The 26,411-nt window shown below is 40.7% G+C and overlaps 3 protein-coding genes across 16 annotated transcripts in view; 1 reads left to right on the forward strand and 2 right to left on the reverse strand.

The window, feature by feature from the left end:
- MYO9B (myosin IXB) overlaps positions 1 to 1,534 on the reverse strand; it is a 79,311-nt gene extending 77,777 nt beyond the window's left edge. For 8 of the 11 annotated variants that reach the window (XM_087952543.1, XM_026670953.2, XM_026670952.2 and 5 more), the window contains exon 1: positions 1,385 to 1,510. The gene's annotated coding sequence lies outside the window, so the exon portion shown is untranslated. Of the gene's footprint in view, positions 1 to 1,384 lie in introns of all 11 variants that reach the window. The other 3 variants (XM_087952545.1, XM_087952541.1, XM_026670950.2) reach the window with 3 other exon arrangements.
- A 2,582-nt stretch (positions 1,535 to 4,116) lies between these two features.
- HAUS8 (HAUS augmin like complex subunit 8) lies at positions 4,117 to 18,702 on the reverse strand. 3 transcript variants are annotated; one of them, XM_087952556.1, is made up of 11 exons: positions 18,620 to 18,702; positions 18,441 to 18,490; positions 18,138 to 18,193; positions 16,186 to 16,279; positions 14,763 to 14,846; positions 14,135 to 14,202; positions 11,729 to 11,803; positions 11,460 to 11,618; positions 7,185 to 7,323; positions 6,222 to 6,363; positions 4,117 to 5,278 (listed from the first exon to the last, which is right to left on the reverse strand). In XM_087952556.1, the coding sequence occupies exons 2-11, from the start codon at positions 18,469 to 18,471 to the stop codon at positions 5,158 to 5,160; spliced, it is 969 nt and encodes a 322-aa protein (XP_087808682.1). In that variant the 5' UTR covers positions 18,472 to 18,490; positions 18,620 to 18,702; the 3' UTR covers positions 4,117 to 5,157. The 3 variants fall into 3 exon arrangements, with proteins under 3 accessions (XP_087808682.1, XP_026526742.2, XP_026526741.2); XM_026670957.2 differs by having other exon boundaries at positions 18,575 to 18,698; XM_026670956.2 differs by lacking the exon at positions 18,620 to 18,702 and having other exon boundaries at positions 18,441 to 18,619.
- An 88-nt stretch (positions 18,703 to 18,790) lies between these two features.
- On the forward strand, positions 18,791 to 23,948 carry MPV17L2 (MPV17 mitochondrial inner membrane protein like 2). 2 transcript variants are annotated; one of them, XM_026670962.2, is made up of 6 exons: positions 18,791 to 19,124; positions 20,459 to 20,655; positions 21,963 to 22,133; positions 22,370 to 22,446; positions 22,524 to 22,652; positions 23,816 to 23,948. In XM_026670962.2, exons 2-6 carry the CDS (start codon positions 20,469 to 20,471, stop codon positions 23,885 to 23,887), a joined length of 636 nt encoding a protein of 211 aa, XP_026526747.1. In that variant the 5' UTR covers positions 18,791 to 19,124; positions 20,459 to 20,468; the 3' UTR covers positions 23,888 to 23,948. The 2 variants fall into 2 exon arrangements, with proteins under 2 accessions (XP_026526747.1, XP_026526744.1); XM_026670959.2 differs by having other exon boundaries at positions 18,848 to 19,124; positions 20,431 to 20,655.
- The last annotated feature ends 2,463 nt before the right edge of the window (positions 23,949 to 26,411 follow it).

Genomic DNA, 26,411 nt, shown 5'->3' on the forward strand with positions numbered 1-26,411 from the left:
ACCCAGCTTCCTAACCCATGTAATTTCTTCAGTATGTGCTCATGATGACATCTGTAACTTTCTGTCAACTCTCTTCCATTTATATTTACTTGCAGGGCCCAGATAAATTATCTCCTGGTCCTACATGTACACACAATCAATACATTTCTGAGCCCCTCCATCTTCAACTGCATCCTTCCTCACTTCCACCTAAATTTCAACTAACTACTCAGGAAAGCAAACTCAGTCATTTGATATACCCTCAAGAATATATGAAATTTCACAACTCTTCAAACTTCAAATGCTTTTTTTCTTTTAATGTTTAATGTTTCCCTGATTCCAAGGTACACCTCCACCCTCCAAGAAAAAGTCATTACGGCCAAGCCACTTCTAAGCAATCCCATTCTTCAAGAATCCTTTCATCCAAAATCCCACCTACTAACCAATCAACTCTGCATTTCAAACATACATCACACCTTCACTTTTTCTGAATTCATTTCTCATGGAGAAAAACAACAACAACCCTGATCTAATTTAGGGGTATACTAAAAACACCCTTCTCCTTTCCATTGAAACTTTTTTTTTATTACTCTCCCCCAAAGTCACAGAAAAGGCCATCTCCAGAACTGGAAGAATTCCTGCTTCCTATCTAATGATGTTAATGATAATGATAATGATAATGTGATAGGAAGCCTTAAGAGCCCTGCCTCTTTTCAAACTCAATTCTCTCCCCCTCTGGACAATTTATCCCTTCTGCTCCAGTGTGTAGGACCGTCTGCGCCACACAAACCCTGCAACTACACTTGAGCCTACTTATATTGTGCAAAACACAGCCGATGTGGTTAGTTGAATGGCTCGGGGGTTATATAAAGGAAACACAGGAAATTGTGTTCACTAGATAGAAAGAATGGTTAAATTAACCCTGGCTAAGTGTCCGGCAAACCCAGCCCACAGTTCAGCCTTTTTACACGCTCATCATGAACCGCCGAATCTCACTTCGGCCAAATCGCCTTGTCCAACTTCACCCCGGTTGGAGGGTTCAGGTGTCTCGTGAGAAGGCTGGAACTCGGGCTACGTTACGATCAACTCGATCTCGAAGCTCTCCCGTTGCGGGGATCGAGACCGGCTCCCCATCCCATCTCCCCTGGGACCCCTTTACCCGCGAGCTCCCAATCTCCGCAAGAGGAGGCTCCCCCACCCCCCCACGCCCATTTTAGCAGAGCTCCTCTCCAAGCTACCTCCCTGTCACAGCGAACATCCCTCCCTCTCCGCCGCCTTCCCCAACCGCCCCGCTACCTTCTTCCTCCCACCCAAACCTCACCGCCCCCACTCGCTCAGCTCACTAAAGAGAGCAGCCGGACCCTTTCACCCCACCCCACCCCCCCCCCACCCCTTTCACCCTTACCTGGACCAGAAAGCGGGCAAGGCAGGCCGCGGCTTCGATTGGCGACTCCCTCGTCCTGAGCCAAAACAGCCTAAAGCGACGGAGCCGCCTCCGCCTCCTCTCCCGCCCGACCGCCTGCCCGACCGCAAGCTGAGGCGGCGCGAGGCACTTCCGGGTTGGTGGGGGGAGGGGAGAGAGAGAGAGAGAGAGAGAGAGAGAGAGAGAAAATATCCCTCCGGCGCACGCGCATCCAGCAAGCTTGGTGGGAGGGTGGGGGGAGGGGAAGGAAAAGGCGAAGAACTGGGAGCGGAAGAGCACAAGCGCCCTCTTGCCTAAAGCGGGTCGAGGCGGGTGGGTGGTTCGCGTGACGCTTTCAGTCAGTCTGTTGGTGCCTGAAACTGCTCTCCAGATCACCAGAAAGGGCTCTGTGAGGGTGCTTTGAGAAAGTCTCAAAGATGCTTTTTCAGGAAGCAACAGGACTTTTTTTTTTCTTTTGAAGACGTTTCGCTTCTCATCCAAGACGCTTCTTCAGCTCTGACAGGATAGTGGGGAATGGAATCCTGTCAGAGCTGAAGAAGCTTCTTGGATGAGAAGCAAAATGTCTTCAAAGAAAAACCAGAAAGTACAGTTGCCTCTTGAAAAAGCACCTTTGGGACAACCACGACCTGGATGACTGTGAATCTCCATAGGCTTGTGAGGGAGATACGAGTGAAATCCTGAAGGGCTGGTGTTTATCAAGCTTTATTGTTGTGCAACCCGTAAATTCAAAATCTAAGGGACTGGTTTGGACAAAACTCAGCAGCACTTTTTCATATGGCTGTCAATAAAAATAGGATCGCCAAGAAGCAGCCCCTAAGTTTTAAAAGCCTGCTCACAGCACCCGAGCAACTTCCCAGCAACTTTCGGCTTCCTTTAACTCGTGGGCGCCGCGCCTGGCCCCGAGCCGCGGGCGGAGAGGAAGCCTGGCGGGCGGGCGGGCTGCTTGGAGGAGGCAACCCGGCGGTGCTCCGGCAGCAGCAACAGGCAGTTCTGCCCAGGCTCCGCTCAGGTGTCCGGCTGGGGCTGTGAGGAGTTGCTACCGCCGGCGCAGCTCCGACGGCTCCAGTCCTGCGTTGCCTTGGGAAGGAAAAGGCAAAACCAGGAGCCGCTGAGCCTGAGCCTCCGGTGCCACTGCTCCCGTTGCAAAGCACCGCCGCGGCTCTTCCTTTTGCCTTTCCCTTCCCGAGGCAGCGCGGGACTGGAGCCGCGCGAGCCACGCTGGCGGTAGCAACTCCTGACTCGGGCCTCCGAGGGAGGGGGAGGAGAAGGGTGGGGGAGATTCCCAAAAATCTTGTGCTGACCCGGCCCGTCTGTCAAATTTTAAAAGTCAATGCGGCCCCGAGCCAAAAAGTTTGCCCACCCCTGCCCTAAGTTGTATCGGACTTCACAACACACACACCCTCCCTGAGTTTGCCCAAATTCATTCATTGAAGTGGTGACACTATCTAACCACCTCATCCTATGCCGTCCCCTTCTCCTTTTGCCTTCAATCTTTCCTAACATCAGTGTGTTAATGAATCCTCTTTTCCTGTTTGGGTTGACCGAACTACATGCATCAACACGGGTAGTCCTTGAGTCACAACCACAATTGACCCCAAAATTTATGTTACCACATGAAATATTTAAGTGAGTTTGCCCTATTTTGACTTTTCTTGCCACAGTTGTTAAGTGAATCATTGCATTTATTAAGTTAGCAATGTTAAGTGGATCTGGATTCACTTGACTTTGCTTGTCAGGTTGAACCCGGGACACTGCAACCGTCGTAAATATGAACCACTTGCTGAGCATCTGAATTTTGATCACGTGACCATGGGGATGCTGTAGTGGTCGTAAGTGTGAGAAACGTGCATAAGTCACTTTTTTCAGTGCTGTTGTAACTTTGAGCAATCACTAAGTGGACTGTTCTAAGTTGAGGACTATCTGTACTTTGATTTGGGAAAATCAGTTTTGGATCATAACCTAGACTCCTAATCTTTAATTACCAAGACAAGGAGAGTGTATTGTAACAGTTGTTTGGCTTTGGGATACTGAGATTCAACGGCTTGTTTACCTATGGAGATTACAGGATGACTTTGGCCAGTCATGCTGGCAACTAACCTACCTTAGACTGCATGATTTTAACTCTAAAAAGAGAGAATCCGTAGAAATCACCTTGAACTCCCAGGTGAAATGGAAAATAAATGCAATTAACATTAAAAATTGAAAACATGCTATTCTCCAACAAGCATACAACTACATTTGAGATCCTTTCAATTCACTGAGTAATAATTCTGTAAGATTCTAAAAATTAACCATGGAGACAATCAGCACAAGAAATTGTCGATTCCCTTATTTTACCTTTTCTTTAGATATTGTGATTTTTTTTTTTCTGTATGGCCTAAAGCAGAAAATGTAACTTCTTTTTTCTCTGTTAAGCATATTGTAATTTCATGCATACATGTGTGTTTTGTCAGAATTCAGGGGATAAGATAAACAGAGGGACTAGAGTAATAGAGTTCAGTCTACATGCCAATTCCATAGGAAGAACACAGAGTGTGCAAACTATCATACAAAATTCTCAATTTCAGAGGCTAACAAAAAAATACCTATGATCATCAATATATCAGAGCCTTATGAGAAAGAAGTGCCAGATTCTCAAGCTACTTTTTGAACAGTAGGAATAACGTTATATTATTGCTAATGAACTTTGGATAATTGAAAAAGGCAAAGAATACAAAAAAGTTAATATTTTATTGATTACAGAAAGGCCTTTGTGCAGCCCATGTCAAGCGTGGAATGGGCTTAGGAAAATGAGAATCCTAGAACATTTTGTTGTGTACATATGAAAACATTACCCAGAATAGGAAGCCACAGTCCAGGCAGAATATAGTGAAAGTCTGGCTCCAGATTAGCAAAAGAAAAAGGACAGACTGTATTCTCTCATTTATTCCACCTACATGCTGAATATAAATTGAAGAATGTAGATTAGAAAAGTAGGATGTTTTTAAAAATTAAACACATAACTGCTATTCTGATGACACAAATGTGGTAAGTAAAAATGCAAATGTTTTGCAAGTTTCAGCAGTGAATTCAAGAAGCACAGTGAATAAATAAAACTAAGAATAAACAAAAAGAAGACCAAACAAATGACAACATATACCACTCTCACAATTGACAAGGAAGATATTCAAGTGGGGAATGGTTTCTGCCTTTTAGGGACAACTATAATCAGTCAATACACTCCCACAACCTGCAGAAACCAGACTATTAATCATGCTTGGCCTATGATCATCATCTTTTGGGTTTGTTTTGATTATTCATGTTGAAGACTGTGGCAAACTCTACTACAGGCAAGGTGTAAATTCATTTTTCAAATTATTTCAAAAACATTCCTTCAAAAGCTAACATTTGTAAAATATCCTTGCAGGCAGGGCAAGAAATAACCTATTCCAATGAAGACTACTGTAACCAGATTTGCAATGAGAAAATTGTTTTAATATAAAAGTGAAAGAATATCAAAGTGCAAATATATCCTCATTTCCATTAGCTGAAATGGCACCAAGAGAGATGAAGGGAAGAAAGCACATTTTGTGTACCTTTCCAATTGTTCATGTTGAACAATTAGGCTTCTCCTTAAAATATCCTCCCCTCTCAAGCAATTGTAACAAACGAGTAGAAAATATTACTCCAAGTAGTGTAACCTATTTCAGTCTTTCAGTGAAAGAACAGAAGAACCAGCTTCCTGTTTCAGTGACATGAAGTGCTAAATATTGGTTCTAACTAAAATACAATTGCTTCATGGTCTCCAGACCCAAGGTATCTTCACACACTTTCTGATAATGGAGTGAGGCCTCCTTGCTCACATCAGCAGACAAATCCACAACACGTGCAAAGGTCCTGTGGGGAAAAGATGAAAAGGGGCAAAAAAAAAAAAGTTGAAGCAATTATATGAACAGGCTTCTAATTTCCTCAGAAGAACTTGTGAAAGTAATTAAAACCTTAATAGCACGGTTGCTTGAACGATTTAAATTTCATTTAGTTCAGGTTCAGGCAGTACAGTGCCTGGGGCATCATTAAACCCTAGATACTACAGTTAGGCTCATTTGTCTGATCTGCAAAGGTTCTTTTTATAAACAAAATTTAATTTACAAGTTAAATAGGAACGTGGCTTGATGCAAAACAAAACATGAATTATATTAAATGCATTAGGTTCATGCTGACTTTAATATACACGAGTCCTCTTAGGATAGGCATCATGGGGGATAGATTATTTTCCAGTAAATGGGTGTTTTGTAAGTTACTATGCCCACTCTGGTTTCATGTATAGGCAAATCCGCCCCGTCACCCATTTTGTGAGCACATCATCTCCTACCAGAATTTCAAATGTATTTCTCCCATGAAAGCATCTCATAAGGACTATGAACTGAAAAGTGCACTAATGGGAGGCCATGGCTAAGCTGTGGAAGTTTAGGTCGTCAGTGGAAGGAATGCAAGTGAAAGAGCCTGATTAGCTAATGACCACCACTACTCTTGGATTACAATTTACCTGAATTTGCAATTGTTTCAATCTGAATTTTCACTTCAATCAATTGAGGGATCATTCTAACTTTTATGAAAACAGATGTGTTTCAACAGAAACTATGAAAACAAATACATGCTAGGGAGCTACTATAATAGGAAAAGTCTAAATAGAAGCTTTCTTGTTCTTCAAACATTTCTACTCTCAATACAAAAGATGGGACTTAGGAAACAAGCTATATTAGCACTATGTGATCATCACTGCATTATTATATTCTGCAAATGAAAAATGCATAGTTTCTTCTTACGCCTTTACAAGTACCTTGGTAGCTCTGCATCTAGCTTCAAAGATACTTCCTCTAGTTCCTTCATGACATTCAGCGCTTTGGCATTTTCTTCAAAGTTTTGTAGCAGAGATTCATTCAAAACACTCTGAATCGTAGTCAAGCTTTTCTGTAAATCAGCTATCTCATAAAAATCAAAAGATGCAGCTGTTAGTATATACAACGTAGTCAGGTAACAGGTAGTCCATGACTTACAACCACAATTGAGCCCAAAATTTCTTTTGTTAAGCGAGACATTTGTGAAGTGAGTTTTGGCCCATTTTATGACCTTACTTGCCCCAGTTGTTAAGTGAATTAGTTCAGTTGGTAAGTTAGTAATCTGGTTGTTAAGTGAGTCTGGCTTCCCCATGAACTTTGCTTGCCAGAAGGTCACAAAAGGTGATCACATGACCCAGGGACAATGCAACGGACATAAGTATGAACCAGTTGCCAAGTATCTGAAATTTGATCACATGACTATAGGGATGCTGCAAAGGTCATAAGTCACTTTTTTCATTGCTGTTGTAACTTTGTACGGTCACTAATGAACTGTTGTAACTACCTGTAGTGGTGATGATAATCAAACCTGGCTGCTTAGTTTAAACAAGCTTGCAAAAGATGACTTTCTGTATTGACTGAAACAGAATTACTTATGCGTAAATAAGATTTTGAAGGGCTGTATGTTGTATAAACTTCTTCAAAGTTTCATGCCTCTTTTTGCAGAATTGGATTGTCAAGGGGCTCAAAACTCCTGTTAGCATGAGGTTCACTATTACCTTAGCAATAAAATATTCTAAGTCATCAATAATAGAATTCAAGATGCACACGAATTCATACATATACAGGACCCATTAAAAAATTCCCCAATACAAAAGCATTTTCCAGAAGACCAGCTGTTAAGGCTAATTCATGCGCCAAAGTTTGGCCATCTGTTTGACAACATCATGATGACATTTTTGTACCTAGATATTGGCCCATGTCTTCTACGTAGATATCCTTCATGGGCAGTTCATGCCTAGTTGTGTCCAGGGCTGTGGCAAAATGCTTATAGTCCTCCCTAAACTGGGCACATTGTTCAGAAACAGGTCCAAGTATTTCAAGCTGGAAAGCAAGTGGGTGGAGCAGAGAAAAAAGAGAGATCATAATGATTAGTCATAAGAGGCAAATGAACTGTGCATAGTTCCCCACAATATTTTTAACAACAAATTTCACCACAACTGTATAAGTAATCTTTGACCTACGATCATTTGAAGTTATGATGATGATGAATGAATTGTGGTTATGTTCAGTCTCAAGAGTTCTGGCTATCCTGTCCCATCCCCAGTGGTCCAATGATTGCAATTTGGGCGCTTGGGAATTGGTTCACATCTAAGAACCAGTTGCAGTGCCCTAAAATAATGTGATTACCATTTGCAACCTTCCCTGCTGGCTTCCCCAGGAAGTCAATAGAGAAGCCAGCAGGGAAAGTCACAAATGACCTGCCCCACCTCCTCCAGTTCCTCTGTGCTTCTGCCATGCAAGCCACTTATACACCCTCCATGACCCACACCATGCTTCCCTTACATCTTCCTGATTCTCTCACATGTACCCTGACACATTCTCCCCAACCCCTGCCTCATGCACCCTTCTTGACTAGGGCCTCTTCCACATACTTTTGCATCTTTTGTGTATCCTGCCTGACCCACTTCTCTCACTCTCACATCCTCATGCACCCTACCCAACCTGCTTCCCCCTCCCTGCATCCCCTTGCTCCCTCCCTCACCTAGCAGCAGGCACTTACCTGCCTTCCTGGGACTTGTAATTTCCTGCTGGCTTCCACATTGACTTGGTTTTGGGAAGCTGGCAGGAAGTTCCCTTGTCTAATAACTATGGGATTCAATTAATTATGGCAATTGGGACTGCAGGGATTGTTGTGTTAAGCAATAGCATCACACTTTATGACTGCAAATGCTAGTGACAGAAATTCCAGTCCCAATTACTGTTGTTGGCTGAGGACTACCTTTAATAGTAGGGGGAAAGTACCATATTTTTTGGAGTGTAAGACGCACCCCCCCCTAAAAGAGGGTGAAAATTTGGGTGCATTTGTACATCAAATGTAGGCCCGACCACCTGCAACCCCCACCCTTTGGCCTCTGCCTCCCAGCAATTTGCCTCCTTGCAGCAAACAGCCAGTTTCAGTTTCAGCACAGCCTGATTAGCACAAGCAGCTGATTGTCGGTTGGATCGGCCTCCCGACCATCTGCTGTTTCAGGCTGCAGTAATTGCCATTGCCTATTGCTGCCTCCGCACGCCCCACTTTCGGCTTCCGCGTCCCATTTTTGGCCTCTGTGCCCCCCCATTTTCAGCCTCCTCACACCCTATTTTCCACCCATTCCAATCCCCACCCGCCCGGAATGGGCAGAAAATGGGGCGCACAGAGGCTGAAAACAGGATGCGGAGGCCAAATATGGGGCGTGCAGAGGCTATGGCAATCCCTGCAGCCTAAAACAGCTGACTGGGAAGCTTGTGCTAATCAGGCTGTACTGAAACTACGTTTTTCCTGTTTGCTGCAAGGAGGCAAATTGCTATGAGGCAGAAGCCGATTTTTTTTTTCTTGTTTTCCTCCCAAAAAGCTAGGTGCGTCTTATACTTCGGAACGTCTTACACCCCGAAAAATATGGTACCTTGCCTATTACTTCAGCAGCAAGAACATCTCCCTACTAACTGGGTGAAGGATACTAGGTTTCGTAATAGCTATGATTATGCTATGATATGTAGTGTTTTCAATTCTCCTAAGGAAACACTTCCTGTTTAATCATTGCATTGGTTTGAAATAGTCATAGAACCAGAGGTAGAACCAAGGTCATTTAGCTGAATCTGTGTGCTAGATCAATAATGTAAAATGTTCTTTAACAACCCTGGCTCAATGACTTTGATGACTATTAAGTTTCTAAATGAATACTTACGGTAAGCAAGAATTCTATCTGCCAAATAGTTGTTTTGTTTTTAAATAGCACCTATCACTAGGACAGATTTTCCAGATTGATGCCCTCTACAGAAATATTAAACTTCAAACTTCCTAATTCAGTTGAAATATATTTATAAGACAAAAAAGTGGGGTTTGATTAAACCTAAGGGAGTACAGTATCTATATTTGAACAGAAAGTCTGAACAGAAAGCAACATTTGTAAAAACCCTTAAGTGTTTATTACATGACTAAAGGCCAGCTTTAGTTATGTAATAAAAAAACATACTAGAATGATTGTTCATTTATTAGCATGACTAATGAAAAGATTGTGCTTGAATAGGGAAACATTTCACTCCAGTCTATCAAAGATGACCATAATCATGGCAGAGAAAATTAAAGGATCAAAATGATAAAAAGCCCAAGCACTAATTTTGATGAAGATATTATGGAATATTGTTATCTGAAGATAATATTCCAGAGATCAAAAGAAAACAATTTGATCCAGTGTCTCCCATTCAAACAAGGAGTAAAATGGTAATATCTAGATAAAAATGTATTAAAAATTGCTATCCTAAGTATAAGGACCAAAAATGGATAACTCAATTCTTAATTCTTCTGCCACTCTTCAACTTTCTCTTCTACAACATCCTTAACACCTTGTCAGTTTTTTAATCTCAAAAGGTGAGAAGCATGACTGGTCAACAGTTTGTATACCTGCATGTTGGACTACATTCCTATACACTCTGCTATTTCAATTATTCTTAAAACGAATTAGGGACAACATTTAGGATTACTGCCTCAGTGGTGCAGTGGTTAGAGTGCAGTACTGCAAGCTACCCCCACTGCAATTTGGCAGATCGAATCCCACGAGGCTCAAGGTTGACTCAGCCTTCCATCCTTCCAAGGTGGGTAAAATGAGGAGCCAAATTGTTGGGGGCAATATGCTGACTCTCTAAACCACTTTGAGAGGGCTATAAAGCACTATAAAGCGGTATATAAGTCTAAGTGCTATTGCTATTATACATCTAATGTATTGTATTTTTGCTAATGTGAAATGCCTGAAAGATTCTGGGAAGGAAGACCAAACCATCCAAAAACTATGATTGATTCAGAGATATGCATAAATTCTGGACATTAGAATCTAGAGATTAATAAAATTTGCTTCGGTCTCATCCCTATTGATAAAGTAGGATGGGAATTGAAATTTGGCACATCCAGAGGTCTTTAGACAAAGTATATTTTCACTACATTCGGTGTTTTGCCAAAAATGTGTTTTATTCAGGTTTTATCTGTTTCACATTTAGCCTTTGGAAACAAAGCAGAACATAATTGTTCCACCTTTCGCATGGTATCCTGCATTTATTTCAAACCTGGGGCAAATGTTTGAAATAACATTTCTTCTTAGGCAAAACATTCCCTTTTCATCTCTTTTAACTGTTATCTGTAAAACTGGTTTCCCTGTTGATATATTTTACAATGTATTTTATTACTGTTACTTTCTGTAGTAAAGTATGTGGATTTTCATCTTTTCTGCAAATAAATTATTTCTATCTTTTGTGCAAAGGTGGTTTATAAACATAATAACTGACTGCATCTCCTTGGGCCCATACTACAACTCGGCTTGCTTACAAGAGTCGTAGACTATCAGACTAGAGTTCTGAAGAACTTACAACAGTATTGAATGGGTGGTGGTTATAACTAGTCCTTGTAGTTATGGCAGTCACAGCATCCTATGGTCACATGATTGTGATCTGCAACTTTCCCCACTGGCTTCTGACAAGCAAAGTCCATGGGGAAGCCAGCAGGAAGTCACAACTCACAGTCAGGTGAGGCTCTTGCTTAACGACAGCAACCGGAACTGTTAATGCTAAACAGTGCAAAATCAACTTATTTGTCAATTTATGACATGTCACTTAATGACATAATGTCTGGTGCCAATTAGCTCAAGTAAGCAAGGTTACCTATATATTTTAATGTGGGTATAGCAATTTAGCTATTACTAAGTTAGTAAAAGCCCTCAAAAATAATGGAAAAAAATCTAAATAATGAATTGACAGAAGTCCAGAATAGAAAAAAAGGGAGACACCTGTATCCATTATGCCTGAAGTACAATGCAATAACAATGTATTATCCATCCATTTATAGAAAAATCGTTTAATTAGGAATGCCTTATATTCTTTCCAAATCCAAGCTTTCCTTAGGAAGCTATTGGTAGACATTTGATAGACATTTTACATTAATTTTGGTGTTTTCAACCTATTCCACATATATTTTGTAAAACTAAGCCAACCTGTCTCTCTAGTGCTTCAGAAAGCTCAGTCTCTTTCTTCAGATGTTGCAGTTTATGCTTCTTTTCATGTGCATTCGTCTGTAGTTTCTCCACTTCCTCACAGAGCGCTAACAAATTTCTTTCAGCTTTCCCCTCCAGGAGGACAAGGTTTTTCTCCATCTGTTACAAGAGAGCATCTCTAGGTTCAAAACTATTTCAAGAGGTTTCCAAAGAAGGTGTTTACATCTTTTATTTAAAGGCATACTGCATTTGTGCAGTTGAGCTATTACCTTCATGGAGGCATAAGTTAACAGCAGCATCTGAGAGTCCAGCATCCCAATCAGATCATCCGAATCAGAGGGTGTCTAATAAAGAAGCAGACAGTTTGAAGTGAGTAGACCAAAAAATGGTCACACAGCAGGACTGTGACTATTTTCCAATGGCTTCAGAGAAGACAGCTCAGATTAACCCATGGTAGATACATCGTTACTGATTTTTCCGGAATAGGAACATTATAAAAAGTTTTAGCCCAAGAATCCAATTGTTTCTCTTATTTTCCTTTACTGCTGTATCACCTAATGTAGCATACAATTGCCCACTCTGGCTGCAGATATCCCTCCTCAAAATTACAAGGTTTTTTGGTTAGAGATACTGAATAAATTATCCTTGCAGTTAATATGATTGTGAAAATATCACAATTTAATGGCAGAGTACATGCTTTGTATGCAAAGCAGCCTTTATATAATCCCTGGCATCTTTAGGTGAGGCTGAATTATCTCTGAAATCTGAAAAGTTTCTGCCAGCCAGGTACATGATGTTGGATTAAATACTCATTTTATTTGACAAGGGAGAAAAAAGCCTTTTATGCACCTAGTTTGTTTGCCTCAGTTTTATTTCCATAGCTGGGTCTCTTTCCTTCTGCTCATTATTTCTTGCAGGCATGCTCACCAGTTCTTGGGTTCAGAGAATGCTGACGTATTTTATTTATGAATATTATTATTACTATTATTATCATAGGTAATACTCTGTCCTTTGGTTGCCCTACAAAAATATATACTTTGTTTGTCACAGCAAATCTGTACAGTCTTTAAGCATATAACCTGAAATATGACATTAAAATTTTATTGTAATAAAATTAAAATTTTATTTTATTAAAACTTAGATTTTTTTTCCCCAGGAGTCAAAGCAACAATATATAGTGATTGTGGCTTACGTGTCTTTTATTGCTTTAATCAATATGGATATTGCAGTAACTATACTATTTTGAAAAGTTTGATACAACTCTCCTTTTTCAATATTCGCCAGAGGTTTAAATACTTGATCACCATTAAGATGGCCCAGTTGAGGCACACCAAAGGCCTATTCATCCTTATAAGTACACATCCCATAGCACAGGGGTCCCCAACCACCGGTCCGCGGACCGGTACCGGTCCGTGGAACAAGTCCTACCGGGCCGCTGGCTTGCTGGGCGCCGCCATCTTGTTTTGATGAAAAAGTGCTTCCGGTGAGCTTTTCCAGGTAGAAAGCCATTTCTACCCGGAAAAGCTCACCGGAAGCGCTGGGCACCGCCATCTTGTTTTGATGAAAAAGTGCTTCCGGTGAGCTCACCGGAAGCACTTTTTCATCAAAACAAGATGGCGGCGCCCAGCTGATGTCGGTACCGGGCCGCGCCATAAAAAAGGTTGGGGATACCGGGCCGCGGCGTAAAAAAGGTTGGGGATCACTGCCATAGCAGACAACTCTGGGAAGACTGTCATTAACAAATAGCCCCTGGCAGCCTCTATTAATTCCACACTTCCCCCTTTATTTATTACATTCATGGGTTGCTCCATCATGATTTTGGGCAGTATACAATATAAAACAATGTAAATTGGTGACACAGTGAACTCAGAAAGAAAAGAACACCCCCTCCCCACCAAATAAACCTCCACCACCAACAGAATCCAAGAAACCAATCATCCCATAACAAGTCTGCCATCTATTCTAACCCAAGGCCTAGAGAAAAGCCAAGTTTAAATAAGATCAGGGTGGAGACCAAACAGATATCCCGGGAGAATGTCATTCCTGAGTGGCAGGTGCCATTACAGAGAAGGCCTGCTTCCTGGGTCCTATTATGTATCACCATTTCATTAAGAGAATCCAAAGCATATAGAAAACTATGGAAGATCAAAAGTCTCTTTCACATAATCTCATGATATGCCATGTTATAGATGACAACTAGCATCTTGGCTTGCACACACTAGTAACCAGTGCAGCTAACAAAACAGAGATATTACAACAGGGATATTGTAGCATGAACATCATTGCCCATGCTGCTGCTTTCTGGTTTTCCAAATGATCTTCAAGGCAGCTCCCATACAGAGCCCACTGTGATAGTCCAAATCGAGTGAGGCATCCAGGTTAGTGGCCAATTAACTTACTACAGCAATATTTCTCCTCATGAATTATGCTGAATAAATTTTTCACACAGCACCAAGTAACAGAAGGAGTCTCTAGAAAGAAGGCCAATGTGAAATGTCTGCCATTATCACGAACACAGTGGAAATGAGATATAAAGGTAATAATAGGCTGGCATATGACAGCTCAGTCCCAGGAAAGAATTCATCTGATTAAGGTATCAAGAGCTGCCACCTCAGTAAAATTACTCATTCAAGGTTCATTTTTTTTTTAGCCAACAATGAAGTTGCTTTACTTACCAAGACCTTTTTTTTGGAAAAGCCTTTTATATTGAGCTTTGAAACTGGTGTCTTATAGCGGCTTTTTTCTGAAAGTAAAAAAGGCAATCAAAGACAGTTGCATAAAGCAATGAGGTCAATTACCTGTGTCCTAATATTTTTCAGCTACTTACTGAGAATCTTGCTTTAAAAATGTTGAAGGCAAGAATGATCTGTACTAAACTGCTTCTTTGGGATTTTAACAACATAGAGAAAATTCTAACGAACACTCATATTCCATTCTGTATCTTGATTTAAAAAAATAGGAACCATCAAGTCTTTTCTCAAAAAGTAGGAAGATGGAGATACAATAAAAGACATGAACTGGATTCCATATTGCCAAAAGGTAAAAACTCAGGGATGCAAAGTCATGTTAGATATATCAGTAGTGCCTTGGAATGGCTATGTAAGAAAAGCAAATATTAATTGATCCGAACAGCTAATTTAGATTTGATCTACACATTCTGTTTAAAGAATCTGGTGTTACATAACCTTGAGTGTCTACAATTCAATTTAAAATAGCTTTTGTATAATTTTTGGAATGAAATCATAAGCCTATTTTATTGCAACTAAACTTACATTCAAGTATATAACTCAAGAGTGCACGTACCATTAATAGCTGAAACCTCCAGTTCTGGTCGATTACTCTCATGGCTATCCAGAAAGGTTGACTGTAATATACTAGGTGTAACGTCTGCAGAAAAAGGAGTGAAGAAGAGTGTTTTTTTCCCTTTGGAATTCTGATTACTTTAATTAGGCCAAGGTAAGGAACCCATGTTTGACTAAATAATTGAACTGACTTGAAGAAACTTGGGGGTTGTATCCCAGCAATGGAATGACTATTGATTCAAGTAGACATTGACACCCTGTGCACCATGTAACTTTTAATACACTTTTTCCACACATATCCCCATATTCTATCTCTTTCAGACACACATATCAGTTTGTATCTGTTTTAATAGGGATTAGACTATTTTAAAACCTATTGCTATTAAAGTATAAACTTCAAGGGGGGGGGGGGGAAGCTTGGGTGAGAAGGGATTATATATGCTTTCTATTAGCACTTTCCATTAAAAAGTCCTGAAATTAAACTTTAAAAGAAGTTCCATTGAAATGATGACATAGAAAGGGTAATGTTTCAAATAAGGATTGCAGAATTAGTATTCCCCTCTAAAAAAACACCATATGTTGCAATGAAGTTTTAGATTAGCTACCGGTACTACTGCCCATAATCAAAACTGATCTAAATCCCTGAAAGCAAGTACTTTCTCAAAGACAACCAGGAGGCCCAGGAACAGTGCAAAGAGGTTCAGAAGTTGAAATAGGCCCTTACTAAATGCATTCAGGACAAAAAAACCTCTCTGCAGGCTAGATGAAGCCTAAATAAAGTGAATCCAATGTCCAAATGAACAATTTTCAAGTACATTCAAAAATGAATTCCAGGATTTTATATAAACCCCTACTGGACAGAATATTATGTTCATCTTCTACTGTTGCCAAAATGTTGCCATCAGGAGCTTTCCCCATATCTCAGTCAAAATAATAATAATAATGGCAGATAAGCTTTCCTATAACATAGCCAACCTTGCTGAACTGTTTTGGCATCTGATACCTCCAGGGGACTGCTGAGTGTACACTCCACATACAAGGCAATAATTCAATTCAATCAATCAAAGGAAATTCACAAAGACACTTTTAAGTCAGAGATGCATAACTTTTGCACTAAGACAGCCACATTTGGTCCTTACAAAGGTTGCCAGTTCCAAGCTCCCCAAAAGTTAGTAAGACCAGGACCATACCAATTTGATTTAGAATAATTGAAAAGTATATCATGAGAAAAAATCTTTTTCCCATTCATTACACTGTATGTTATAATTTGGCAGCAACTTCTAGCAACTTATATCCATGACAGGATAACTAAATGCTCTTCAGATTGTTTCTGTGAAGCTACCTGGATTCTAGAAAGTGCCTACTGTGGACATTTGGTAACTAATGCAAGGAAGACTTCTAGATTGTGAAAAGCAAAAACTTACTTATTGAGGTCTTGAATTTCTGAACAGGTGGTCTCTTTGGAGATCCTACATTTTCTAGACCTTTTGCAAAGGACAGATTGGTGTTTGAGGTACCCTGCCAGTTAAATACATACATGTTGAAACTAAACAATTCAGTTTTATTTGATTGCTAGTTTGGGATAATTTTTTTATATTTCAGGTGGTTATTAAAATAAATCTGAGTCTTGTACTACTATCCTACTCTGTTTATAATAGGAAATCATAATATATAATTATATTATATAACAGGAAAATACATTGATATTTATGAGCCATGGTGGCACCGTAGTTAGAATGCAGAACTGCAGGCTACTTCTGCTGGCTGCCTGCAATTTGGCAGTTCGAATCTCACCAGGCTCAAGGTTGACTCTGCTTTCCATCCTTTCAAGGTCAGTAAAATGAGGGCCCTGATTGTTGGGGGCAATATGCTGACTCTGTAAACTGCTTAAGAGGACTGTAAAGCACTGTGAAGCAGTATATAAGTCTAAGTGCTATTGCTATATAAAGGGCCTTTTCTGAGAGTTTTCAGTTTGATGGGCTTAACTTTCCTTATCTTTTTGTTATAAGAAATATAGCATGTGATAAATTACAATTAATTGATACAATTAATTCTTTGAATATATAAAACAAAACAGGTCCCTCATTTTTTTGTATTCCTGAACAGTTTCCTCTAAATGTTGCCTCTCTGAAGTAGTCCTTTATTTTCTCAGTATTATTTATGACTTCTCTGACATTTTCTGTTGTATACAAATTAAAACATGAAACATTTTGTTCCTGCAGGCTCACAATTAAAAGACATGACAAAAAAGACTTGCATTCATTTACTCAGATAACAATGATAAACAAATCTGTAATTAAAAAATACTCCTTGAAACCTATAGAGCATTAGTCAGACAAAAGCTCCCTTAAAATAAAGGAAGCAGCAACTTAAAAATTTTCATTTTAAAAAAATAGCATAGGCTAGAAAACAAAGTAACTTTCCTCTTACACTGTAGTACCAGAAAGCACCACGGAACCAGAGGTGGTATTCAGCAGGTTCTGACCAGTTCTGGAGAACTGGTAGCGGAAATTTTGAGTAGTTCGGAGAACAGGCAAATACCACCTCTGATGGGAGATTTTATAGTATCCTTCCCCTGCCACGCCCACCAAGCCACGCCCATAGAATCAGTGGTAAAAAAAATGAATCCCACCACTGATGGAACATGTTTTTCATGCCAGCTGAAGAAGTCCACACATCTCAAAGTTGCCAACTTTAAAAAAAAAACACTGCTATAGAGCAATGTCTATGGAGATTCTCAATCATCCACGGCATCGTTGTTGCAAAGGTGCTTTTTTCAAGAGGCAACTGGACCAGAGGTGGTATTCAGCAGGTTTTGACCAGTTCTAGAGAAGTAAGCGGTAGTGGAAATTTTGAGTAGTTCGGAGAACCGGCAAATACCACCTCTGACTGGCCCCGCCTCCCAAGTCCCAGTTGATCGGCTGGGTCTTCTTTTGTTGCCCTACACAGGAGAATGGAACTGGAAAGCAGGTTAGTGGGGTGGGGAATGAATGGGATTTTGCAGTAACCTTCCCCCAGGAGTGGGGAGGGAATGGAAATTTTGTGTTATCCTTCCCCTGCCATGCCCACCAAGCCACGCCCACAGAACTGGTAGTAAAAAATTTGGAATTCCACCACTGAACTGGACTTTTTTTTTTCTTGATAAAAAATACAGATAAACCTCCAGGTGGCCTTAATGACTTGCTAAAAGGATGCAAATGACCAGCTGTCTGCAAGGAGTATAAATCCTTCCATTCCCGGCCATCCAGTCAGAGTTGAAGAAGCTTCCTGGGTAAGAAGCGAAACGTCTTCAAAGGAAAAAAAAACAAGAAAGCCCAGTTGCCTCTTGGGAAAAAAAAAAACATTTTTGCTATAGAACAATGTAATGCAGACTCACCTTTCCACCTGCTTTTTTATCGTACTGCAGGTAACGAGATGGCACAATTCTTCCCCCTGGCAGAGGAAAAATGGACAGAGAAACATGAGATAAAATTTGCACGCGTACCATTTCTTAACCATGAGACAAGCAGTTTTTCCAGAGACTCTGGGACTCTTTATGGGAACAATGTTGAGACCAAGCACTCGAGTCCACAAAACGACTCCTGTGCAAAGCTCCGATTTTAAGCTCGAACAACTTTGTGCAGCGGATCGGCTGCTGGTTACGGACCATGAAATCTACTCTCCCAATGCTATTACTCACTTCTCTGTTTCGGTCGGGCACCCGTCTCCATCTCAGTCGTTCCAGGCTCCCTAGAAAGACAAATGAACTTGGGTGAAAGGAAAATCAAAACCCAAACCATCCATCGCTGCCGTCTATTCGCTCCGCGCTCTCACCCGCCGAGCGGCACCTTTCCCGCCATTTCCGCCGAACAAACTCACTGCTTTCCACACCCATCAAAACAAAATAAGCCTCAGCGCATGCGTCCTGGAGCCCAGTTGGAAGGGGCCGCCTGAGCCACCCGAAAGGCGGAAGGCCGGAAACTAGAGCGTCTCGCTATCAGGGAGCGCCTGGGGTTCATTCATTTCTCTTGTCATTTCATTTCGCAGCGGAAAATCCTCACTTCCGGCTTACTCAACTTTCGGTCGGCGGCCAGGCTTGACGCATGCGCAGAACACTGCTCTATTTTTAATTAACTGTTCCATTTATTTTCCAAGGCGAGCAGCGGGACCGGGTTAGCCGTTATATTAATTATTAAACCCATTCTGTGAGACCCCGTGGCCTCCACCAACGGGGATCGAACCTACTTCCGCTCTAGTAGCTGAAATAGACAGGCAGCTGGTACATGTGACTCGCTCTTGCTTCACGCCGGCCGGTTTCGTTCGCCTCTTTCCTTCGCTTTTGGCTCTTCCTCTCTTGCAAAGAGGTACAACCCTGCACTAATCGGTGAGCAGCCCCGACGAAGGCTAAGTTATCGGGACAAGGTTTGAATCGAGATCTCCTTACGCTTTGGTGTGAGGACCCGTTGATGAGGACCCGTTATGGTGCCCGGGGCTCAGTCTCGGGATATTTGGGCAAAGTCTGAATTAGTTCCAGAAAGGTGGAGAGGGTTTGTCGCTGGCCACTTGCAGGTTCTTCTTCATAGCTGCATGTTTCCTCTCACTCAGTGGAAAAAGTTGTCCCTTTGGGCATGAGCAGAGGGCACCTGGGCGCTTGTGTCCCAAACTATACAATGAGGGTCTTGTTCACAAAATCGCGGTGCCTTCCCCTTTGTTGTTTATTGCAGTGTTTTTTAAACTTATTTCTCTCAAGGCCCCTTTCCTCTTTTTAAAAATTAAAGAGGATCCCCAAAGAGTTTTTGTTTCTATTTATTGATATTTGTCATATCAGGGAGAGATGGGTGGCAAACAAATTTAATGAAATATATTAAACATTAAAATGGGTGCACTGGCTGTCGTGACTGCCTCTCTATTATTTGATGGGATTTTAATAATGTAATTTTTCAACCTAGCTGGCAAATAATTTTGATTTTGAGGACCCACCCTGAAAAGGCCTTGGGGATCCTCAGGGGTGATAGGATTTACACTTTAAGAAATGTTGGTCTGTTGGAATTTATAATCTCCTGTAATGATTTAATCAGTGTTTCAAAGTCTGAAACAGTATCCAGGAAGGTCTATGCATTATAACAAGTTTAAATTGCAACAGTGTTAGCTAAATTTAAAAAGTATGTTTGGAGATTGGAAAGCATGGAATGAATCCTTTGCTTACTGTACAGGAAGTGGGAACTCTGGAGATGTTGCTCTCCCCAGCGGGAAAACTCTTATGCATTGGTTTTACCTAAATTGTCTACAGGTGTTAACATAAGGTAGTCCTTGTTTAGCAACCACAATTGGGGCTGACAATTTGATCACTGAGTCAAACCGCAACAGTACATATCTTACTTCAACTTTCCTTTGCTTTACAGACCTGTGAAGGTCGTAAATGTGAAGACTGATCACCAAGTTACTTTTCCCCCCCACTGTTGTAACTGTGAACAGTTGCTAAATGAGGAGGACTCTAGTGCCTTTGGCAGTAGAAAGAAATCAGTCCTCAGGGAGCCCACTCTTAATCCTTCTACTCAGAACAAATCCTTTGGGGGACTTAATTCAAGAGAAGAGACATAGCATTACTTAAAGTGTGGAGTGAATGGGTAACAGATACAAATGTGCTGGGCCCTCAGAAACGTGCTTTTTTTTTTTTCATTTTGCTACAGTTCCCTTTCACCTTGTTCTTGGTACTAGGAGAACAGCTATGCTTGCTCGGGGAAGAACAATTTTCTCTGGACTTTCTGTCTACTGGAAACCCCTCTTCAAAGGCCGCCTCCTGCTTGTAACCAACACGGTCAGCTGTGGAGGGCTTCTAGCAGCAGGAGATGCACTCCGCCAATCCTGGGAGATAAAGAAGGACTCTAAACAGAAATGGGATCGTGCCCGGACAGGTCAGTTTTATGTCATGTTTAACTGCTGGTTTTACCTTTAAAATGCTTCCTGGACTGACATTGAGATATCTCTAGGATCACTCAGTTTCAATCTGCTTGATTACTAGACCCCTTTTCCAGAACATCAGGAGAATGAAGGCCTCAAATGTTTTTCTGTAGTAGCAGTACCAATATGGAACTTTCTGCCCCCTGACATCCGCTGAACACCTACCTTGCTGGATTTCAGGACATTTTTATTTGTTTATTGAATTAAGGGATTGTAGGGTCATAAAGAGGGAGATTCTATTCGATTTGTGTTGTCACTTGTCTTTATATTTATGACTCTGGCTCACACAATGAAAAGCAACCCCTGCAAACAATAAATAGAATACAAATTAAATGAGAACAAATTTTTAAAAAACTGAATTAAAAGCCATAAACAGCAGGAAACTACAAGTCATATGTCAGTCAATGCAAGCATTCCAGCAGGCTTCACACAACTGGATCCCTATGCACAAGGGCAAAACAGAAGTGAACCGCAAGCAGTCCTGTAAGGAACTTATTATCAACTTAATTTTAGCTGCTAAAATTATAATTGCCCAATAGATAACATAATAAATGAGTTGTGGATTAATAAGGTCTCTTCAGTTTGCTACATTAGGGAAAAAAATAGTTAAAATAAATAAACATCAGAGGCAAGATTCACAATTCAAATGTGGATGGTTTAAAATGTATATAGTTTTATAGTAAATTGCTATAAACTATAATATGGCAATATGTTAGATATATGGTAAATTTGTAAATTACCTGTCTTTAATGCTAGTCCTTGGCTTATGACCACAATTGAGCCCAACACTTCTATTGCTAAGCAAAACAGTTGTTAAGTAAGTGATATCCCATTTTACAGCCTGTTTTGCCATGATTGTTAAGAGAATCACAGCAGTTGTTAAGTCAATCATGTGGTCATTAAGCAAATCTGGCTTCCTGCAATGAGTTTGCTTGTCAAAAGCTGGCTGGGAAGTCACAAGTGGTGATCACATAACCTTGGGATGGTACATCTGTCATAAATATATATTAGTTACCAAGCACCCGAATTTTGATCTTGACCATGGGACTACTACAATGGGGATAAGTGTGAGAACCAATATAAGTCACTTTTTTCAGTGCCATTGTAACGTTGAATGGTCACTAAATGAATGATTGTAAGTCAAGGATTACTTGTACTTTGTAGTTGATTTTTTTAAATATTCTTCTCTTACATCATGGGTTTTTGGTATTTGCTGATGAATCCCTTATATTTTGCTAATGGAGCAAATTTCCTCCCTCAGCACGAATGTTCGCCATCGGCTGCACTATGGGCCCAATGATGCACTACTGGTACCTGTGGCTAGACAGGGCCTTCCCTGCTGCTGGCTTCAGTGGCATCAGGACCGTCCTGAAAAAAGTTTTAATTGATCAGATCGTTGCCTCGCCAGTCTTCGGGGTTTGGTATTTCATAGGTAAGACTAAATTCCTGATGCTGGAAGACAATTTCTATTCTTTTGAGGGCAAAAATGAATGGGAAAATATATGGGCTTTTGCTACAGATCTTGTGTGGGGATAGCAGAAGCAGAGGGTGTGGCATTTCTGTTGCCCCTTCTGTGCTTGGCTTCCTCTGAAAAATATACAGTTCCTTTCATTCCCAGTAGCCAAAGAATACCTCCCATATTTCCACCTGCCTTGTTATTATCTGCAGGGATTGGATCTTTAGAAGGACAGACTCTGGAGCAAAGCTGGCATGAATTGGAGGAGAATTTTTGGGAATTCTACAAGGTAAACTTAATTTTTGTTCTCTACTTTCTGATCCAAAGTTTGTGGATGGAGTTAACTTAGTCTTTTTCTGTTTGCAGATGGACTGGTGTGTGTGGCCACCAACGCAGCTGATCAACTTTCTGTTCCTGCCACCCACGTATCGAGTGATTTACATGAATGTCATCACTCTAGGATGGGACACTTACCTATCATACCTTAAATATCGTGTGAGTAGGACTCAACTAAAATAATTGGTGTCAGAAGGATAGGCAGTCCTCAACTTACAACAGTTTGTTCAGTGACTGTTTGAAGTTACAGTGGCACTGAAAAAAAGTGACTTATGACCATTGCAGCATCTTCATGGTCACGTGATCAGAATTCAGACACTTGGCCATTAACTCATATTTATGACGGCTGCCCTATCCTGGGCTCATATGATCATTTTGCAACCTTCTGACAAGCAGAGTCAATGGTAGATCCAGATTCACATAACAACTGTGTTACTAATTTAACAACTGCAATGGTTCACTTAACAATTGTGGCGTTCTGACCAAGGCTTCCCGAGACCGTAACTAAGCACACGCTTAGTTAAAACAACTCTTGTTTTATTTCAACACTGGGAATTATTTTCATTCCCAGCCGGTAATGAGTCCCAAACAATCCCTTCGAGATAAGCACCCACCTTTCTTTCCTTTGAATTGCTGCCAACAACTAGTGCGCCAAATGAATTATAAAAAACCAACCGAAGTACAAAATCCACATAGAGCTTCAAGGATTAATCCGAACAGAACGAACGACTTTGCTTCCTGCAAAGGTTTCTCTACCTTTGCATGTCCTTTATACCTTAGAGGAGGGACAATCACCTCCAAACCTTACTCCCGAATCGCCCCTTTTGTCTTAGCTGCTCTTACCTTCTAGCAGCAGCTCTGCACACGCACGCACACTGGGAACAGGCTCCCCTGGTTCCTCTGCCTCGCTGCTGCCAGACTCTGGAGGCTCTGGAGTGAGCACCCCACTCCCTGATGGCCCTGGCCCCATCTCTGCATCAGACGCAGGACCCTCGTCTGAGTCCTCTCCAGACTCCTTGGCTGGTCCCCGTTTTTCCCCACTGTCCAATTCCGCTGCCGTCTACACAGGCTGCTGGCGAACCACAACATGTTGTGGGAAAGAGCATAAAATGGGGCAAAATTCACTTTAAAAATGTCTCACTTAGCAACAGAAATTTTGGGCTCAATTCTGGTCTTTAGGTCAAGGACCTATAATTCAGATTAAAACACTAGGTGGAATGAGTGTAAAGTTGTGTTGAGTAAGACCTTTTCTCTAAGTGGCTTGATAAACTTCAAGCTTATAGAGCCAAATGTGTGCTAATTGGTTGTTTTGTTTTGTTTAGAATAAAAAGCCATCACTCAGCCAGGATGAAGCCTCTAAACCTTGCACTTCTGAGATCCAGACTACTGGGTGAAAAATGTGAATAACCAAACTACTTCTTAAAAACTCGAAGCAGTCCACAGCATCTTTTTTTTTTTTTGAAAAATACTATTTGAATTCTTCTATGTGGCAAATGGTGGCTGAATGAATCTGTTTTCTGCAAGCAATTCTGATTTTCCTTGTCAAAAACTCTGTAATAAGAACGAGACTGAAGGCTCAGAGCACTTTTCCTTTGACAGGATGGTGCGAATTGAAGCAGCAACCAGCATCTAGCAAGCAAAAGTGCTGCCCCTTAAAAGTGCCAAATTATAGATTTTTCTAATTTATTTATTTATTAATTTTGTATCATCTCACGATTTTGGATGGCATGCAAGAATCTCAACAGTGATCTTAAAATCAATCGTCATCAAAAACAGAGACTAAGAAAATATGTCCATCTTCCTTCTCAAACTAAGTCTCAGAGAAATCAGGAAAGTTTTCCAGAGCTTCCCAAAAGCCAAGAATGATGCATCAGATGCCTTCTAGGGAAGGCATTATTCCATAGAGCGGTGTTTCTCAACCTCAACAGCTTTAAGATAAGTGGACTTCGACTCCTAGAATTCCACAGCCAGCAACGGGGTGGGGCCATATTTGAGAACTGTTGATTGTCTTCAGATGGTTCAAATTAGCAACTCAGTTCATTCTTTGGAGGATGAATGCATCTATTTTGGAAATAATAACTATTTAGATAACAGGAAAGTCAGACAAGATAAGAAAGGGAGAAGTAAAAGGGGGGAAATTCGTTTTGGTACCTGTACATCCACAACATCCTTTACAGAACATGCTGCCAGAGGAGATGGATTTGGGCAGCCTATACATTTAATTAATATATCTTTAAAAATTACAAACAAGCTTGAGAGTAACTTCATCCCATGACTGTGTTAAAAGATTAAATATGGGAAACTAGATTGTGTCCTTATTGTTATGCTCACAAGCAGTGCCACAGCAGGTAGAATAAAAAAAGGCCTTAAAACCAAGAGTGAGTGACCTAATGACTCTAAAGCATAATTTTTCAATTCCTTATTTTTTTTCCTTCAGTGGATTAGAGAAATACATCAGGGAAATGTTTGCTCACAATATATCCAGACTTTTCTTGAACTTATTCTTCCATCTTATGTACTATATTTGCTGCATAAGTAGATCAAACTGCCAGGGGTGGTTGTGTGGAACATTAGGGTTGCAGTAAATATTATGGTGTCTATGGAGATTCTCAATGATCGAGGTCATGGTCATCTCAAAAGTGCATTTTCCAAAAAGCAACTGGACTTGTTGGTTTTTTTTTTCTTCTTTTCTTTGAAAACGTTTCACTTCTCCTCTAAGAGCTGAAGTACTTTCTCGGAGGAGAAGCAAAATATTTTCAAAGAAATTAAACCAAGAAAATCTAGTTGCCTTTTGGAAAAAGCACCTTTAGGATAAATATGCTGATGTTACCTAGTTCTCTGTATTATGCCACTCAACTTCAGAGACATAGCATGGACCCTTGGAAGATTGCATGGTCCTTGGTGTTCTCTGAGTTTGGTGGCTTTCATCAGTGCCCTGATGACGTTATCTAGTTTGGTAATGAAATGTCTGCAAGAAAACCAAGCTCAAAGAGCATCAAGGACTCAGCAGTTCAACCATGAACTACAAATATACTCTTCTATCAGTACACTTGGATGAGAGAATATATTGGTGTGATAAGCAGAGAAGATGGGTGTGCTATGGGTCCAAAAGAAATAATGTTACAGTATTGTGATTTAAACTGGGCTGGATGGTGCTACACTCCGTCCATAGGTTATGTGTGATCCCCAGGAGATTGTTCAGAGAAATCAATGGTAAAAAGTGCATTTCCACAATCATGCTAAGCATATCAGTTCCAATTGTTTGTGGCCAGCTGGATTTGGCAACAATTATACACATTTTTGCTGTATCTCATTTGTTGTACATGTAGTCCTCAACTTACAGCCATTCATTTAATGACTGTTCGAAGTTACAACGGCATTGAAAAAAGCTACTTGATGTTTTTCACATTTGCAATCACTGCAGCATCCCCATGTCATGTGATTAAAATTCAGACACTTGGCAACTGTTTCATATTTTTAAGGTTTGCAGTGTCCCGGGGGTCAGGTGATCCCCTCTGTATTTAGAGGCCACCTGAAAAAGTTTGTAAACTTTTAAAGATGATTTTGTAAATGATCAGACAGTCTCTACACTAATGTACTTTGGAATAAATGTATTTCAAATCAGAAAGTTCAGTTGCTGATATTATTGTACCTGTCTCTTTCCGCTCAATAAATCTTATTAAAGACTGTCACAATCTTACTTGAAATAATTATTTGTGGTTGAGGCAACTGCCGAAAAACCTGCCACAAGGGTACTTCTAAAGTCTCAGTATTTTCACTCTCCAATTTCTCCAAAGCAGTTTAAAATAAACCTGAAATTTGCTTTGACAACCCACCCAAACTGTAGGAAATAAATCAATCAGTACTTCCATCTTACCCATAATTTTGTTCTGTCAAACAATCACTTCCAGCTCTTGA

The sequence above is a fragment of the Notechis scutatus genome, chromosome 1 (genome assembly GCF_049901735.1).
Source record: "Notechis scutatus isolate UNSWTSFEM ecotype Mainland chromosome 1, rNotScu1.2, whole genome shotgun sequence".
Lineage (NCBI taxonomy): Eukaryota > Metazoa > Chordata > Lepidosauria > Squamata > Elapidae > Notechis > Notechis scutatus.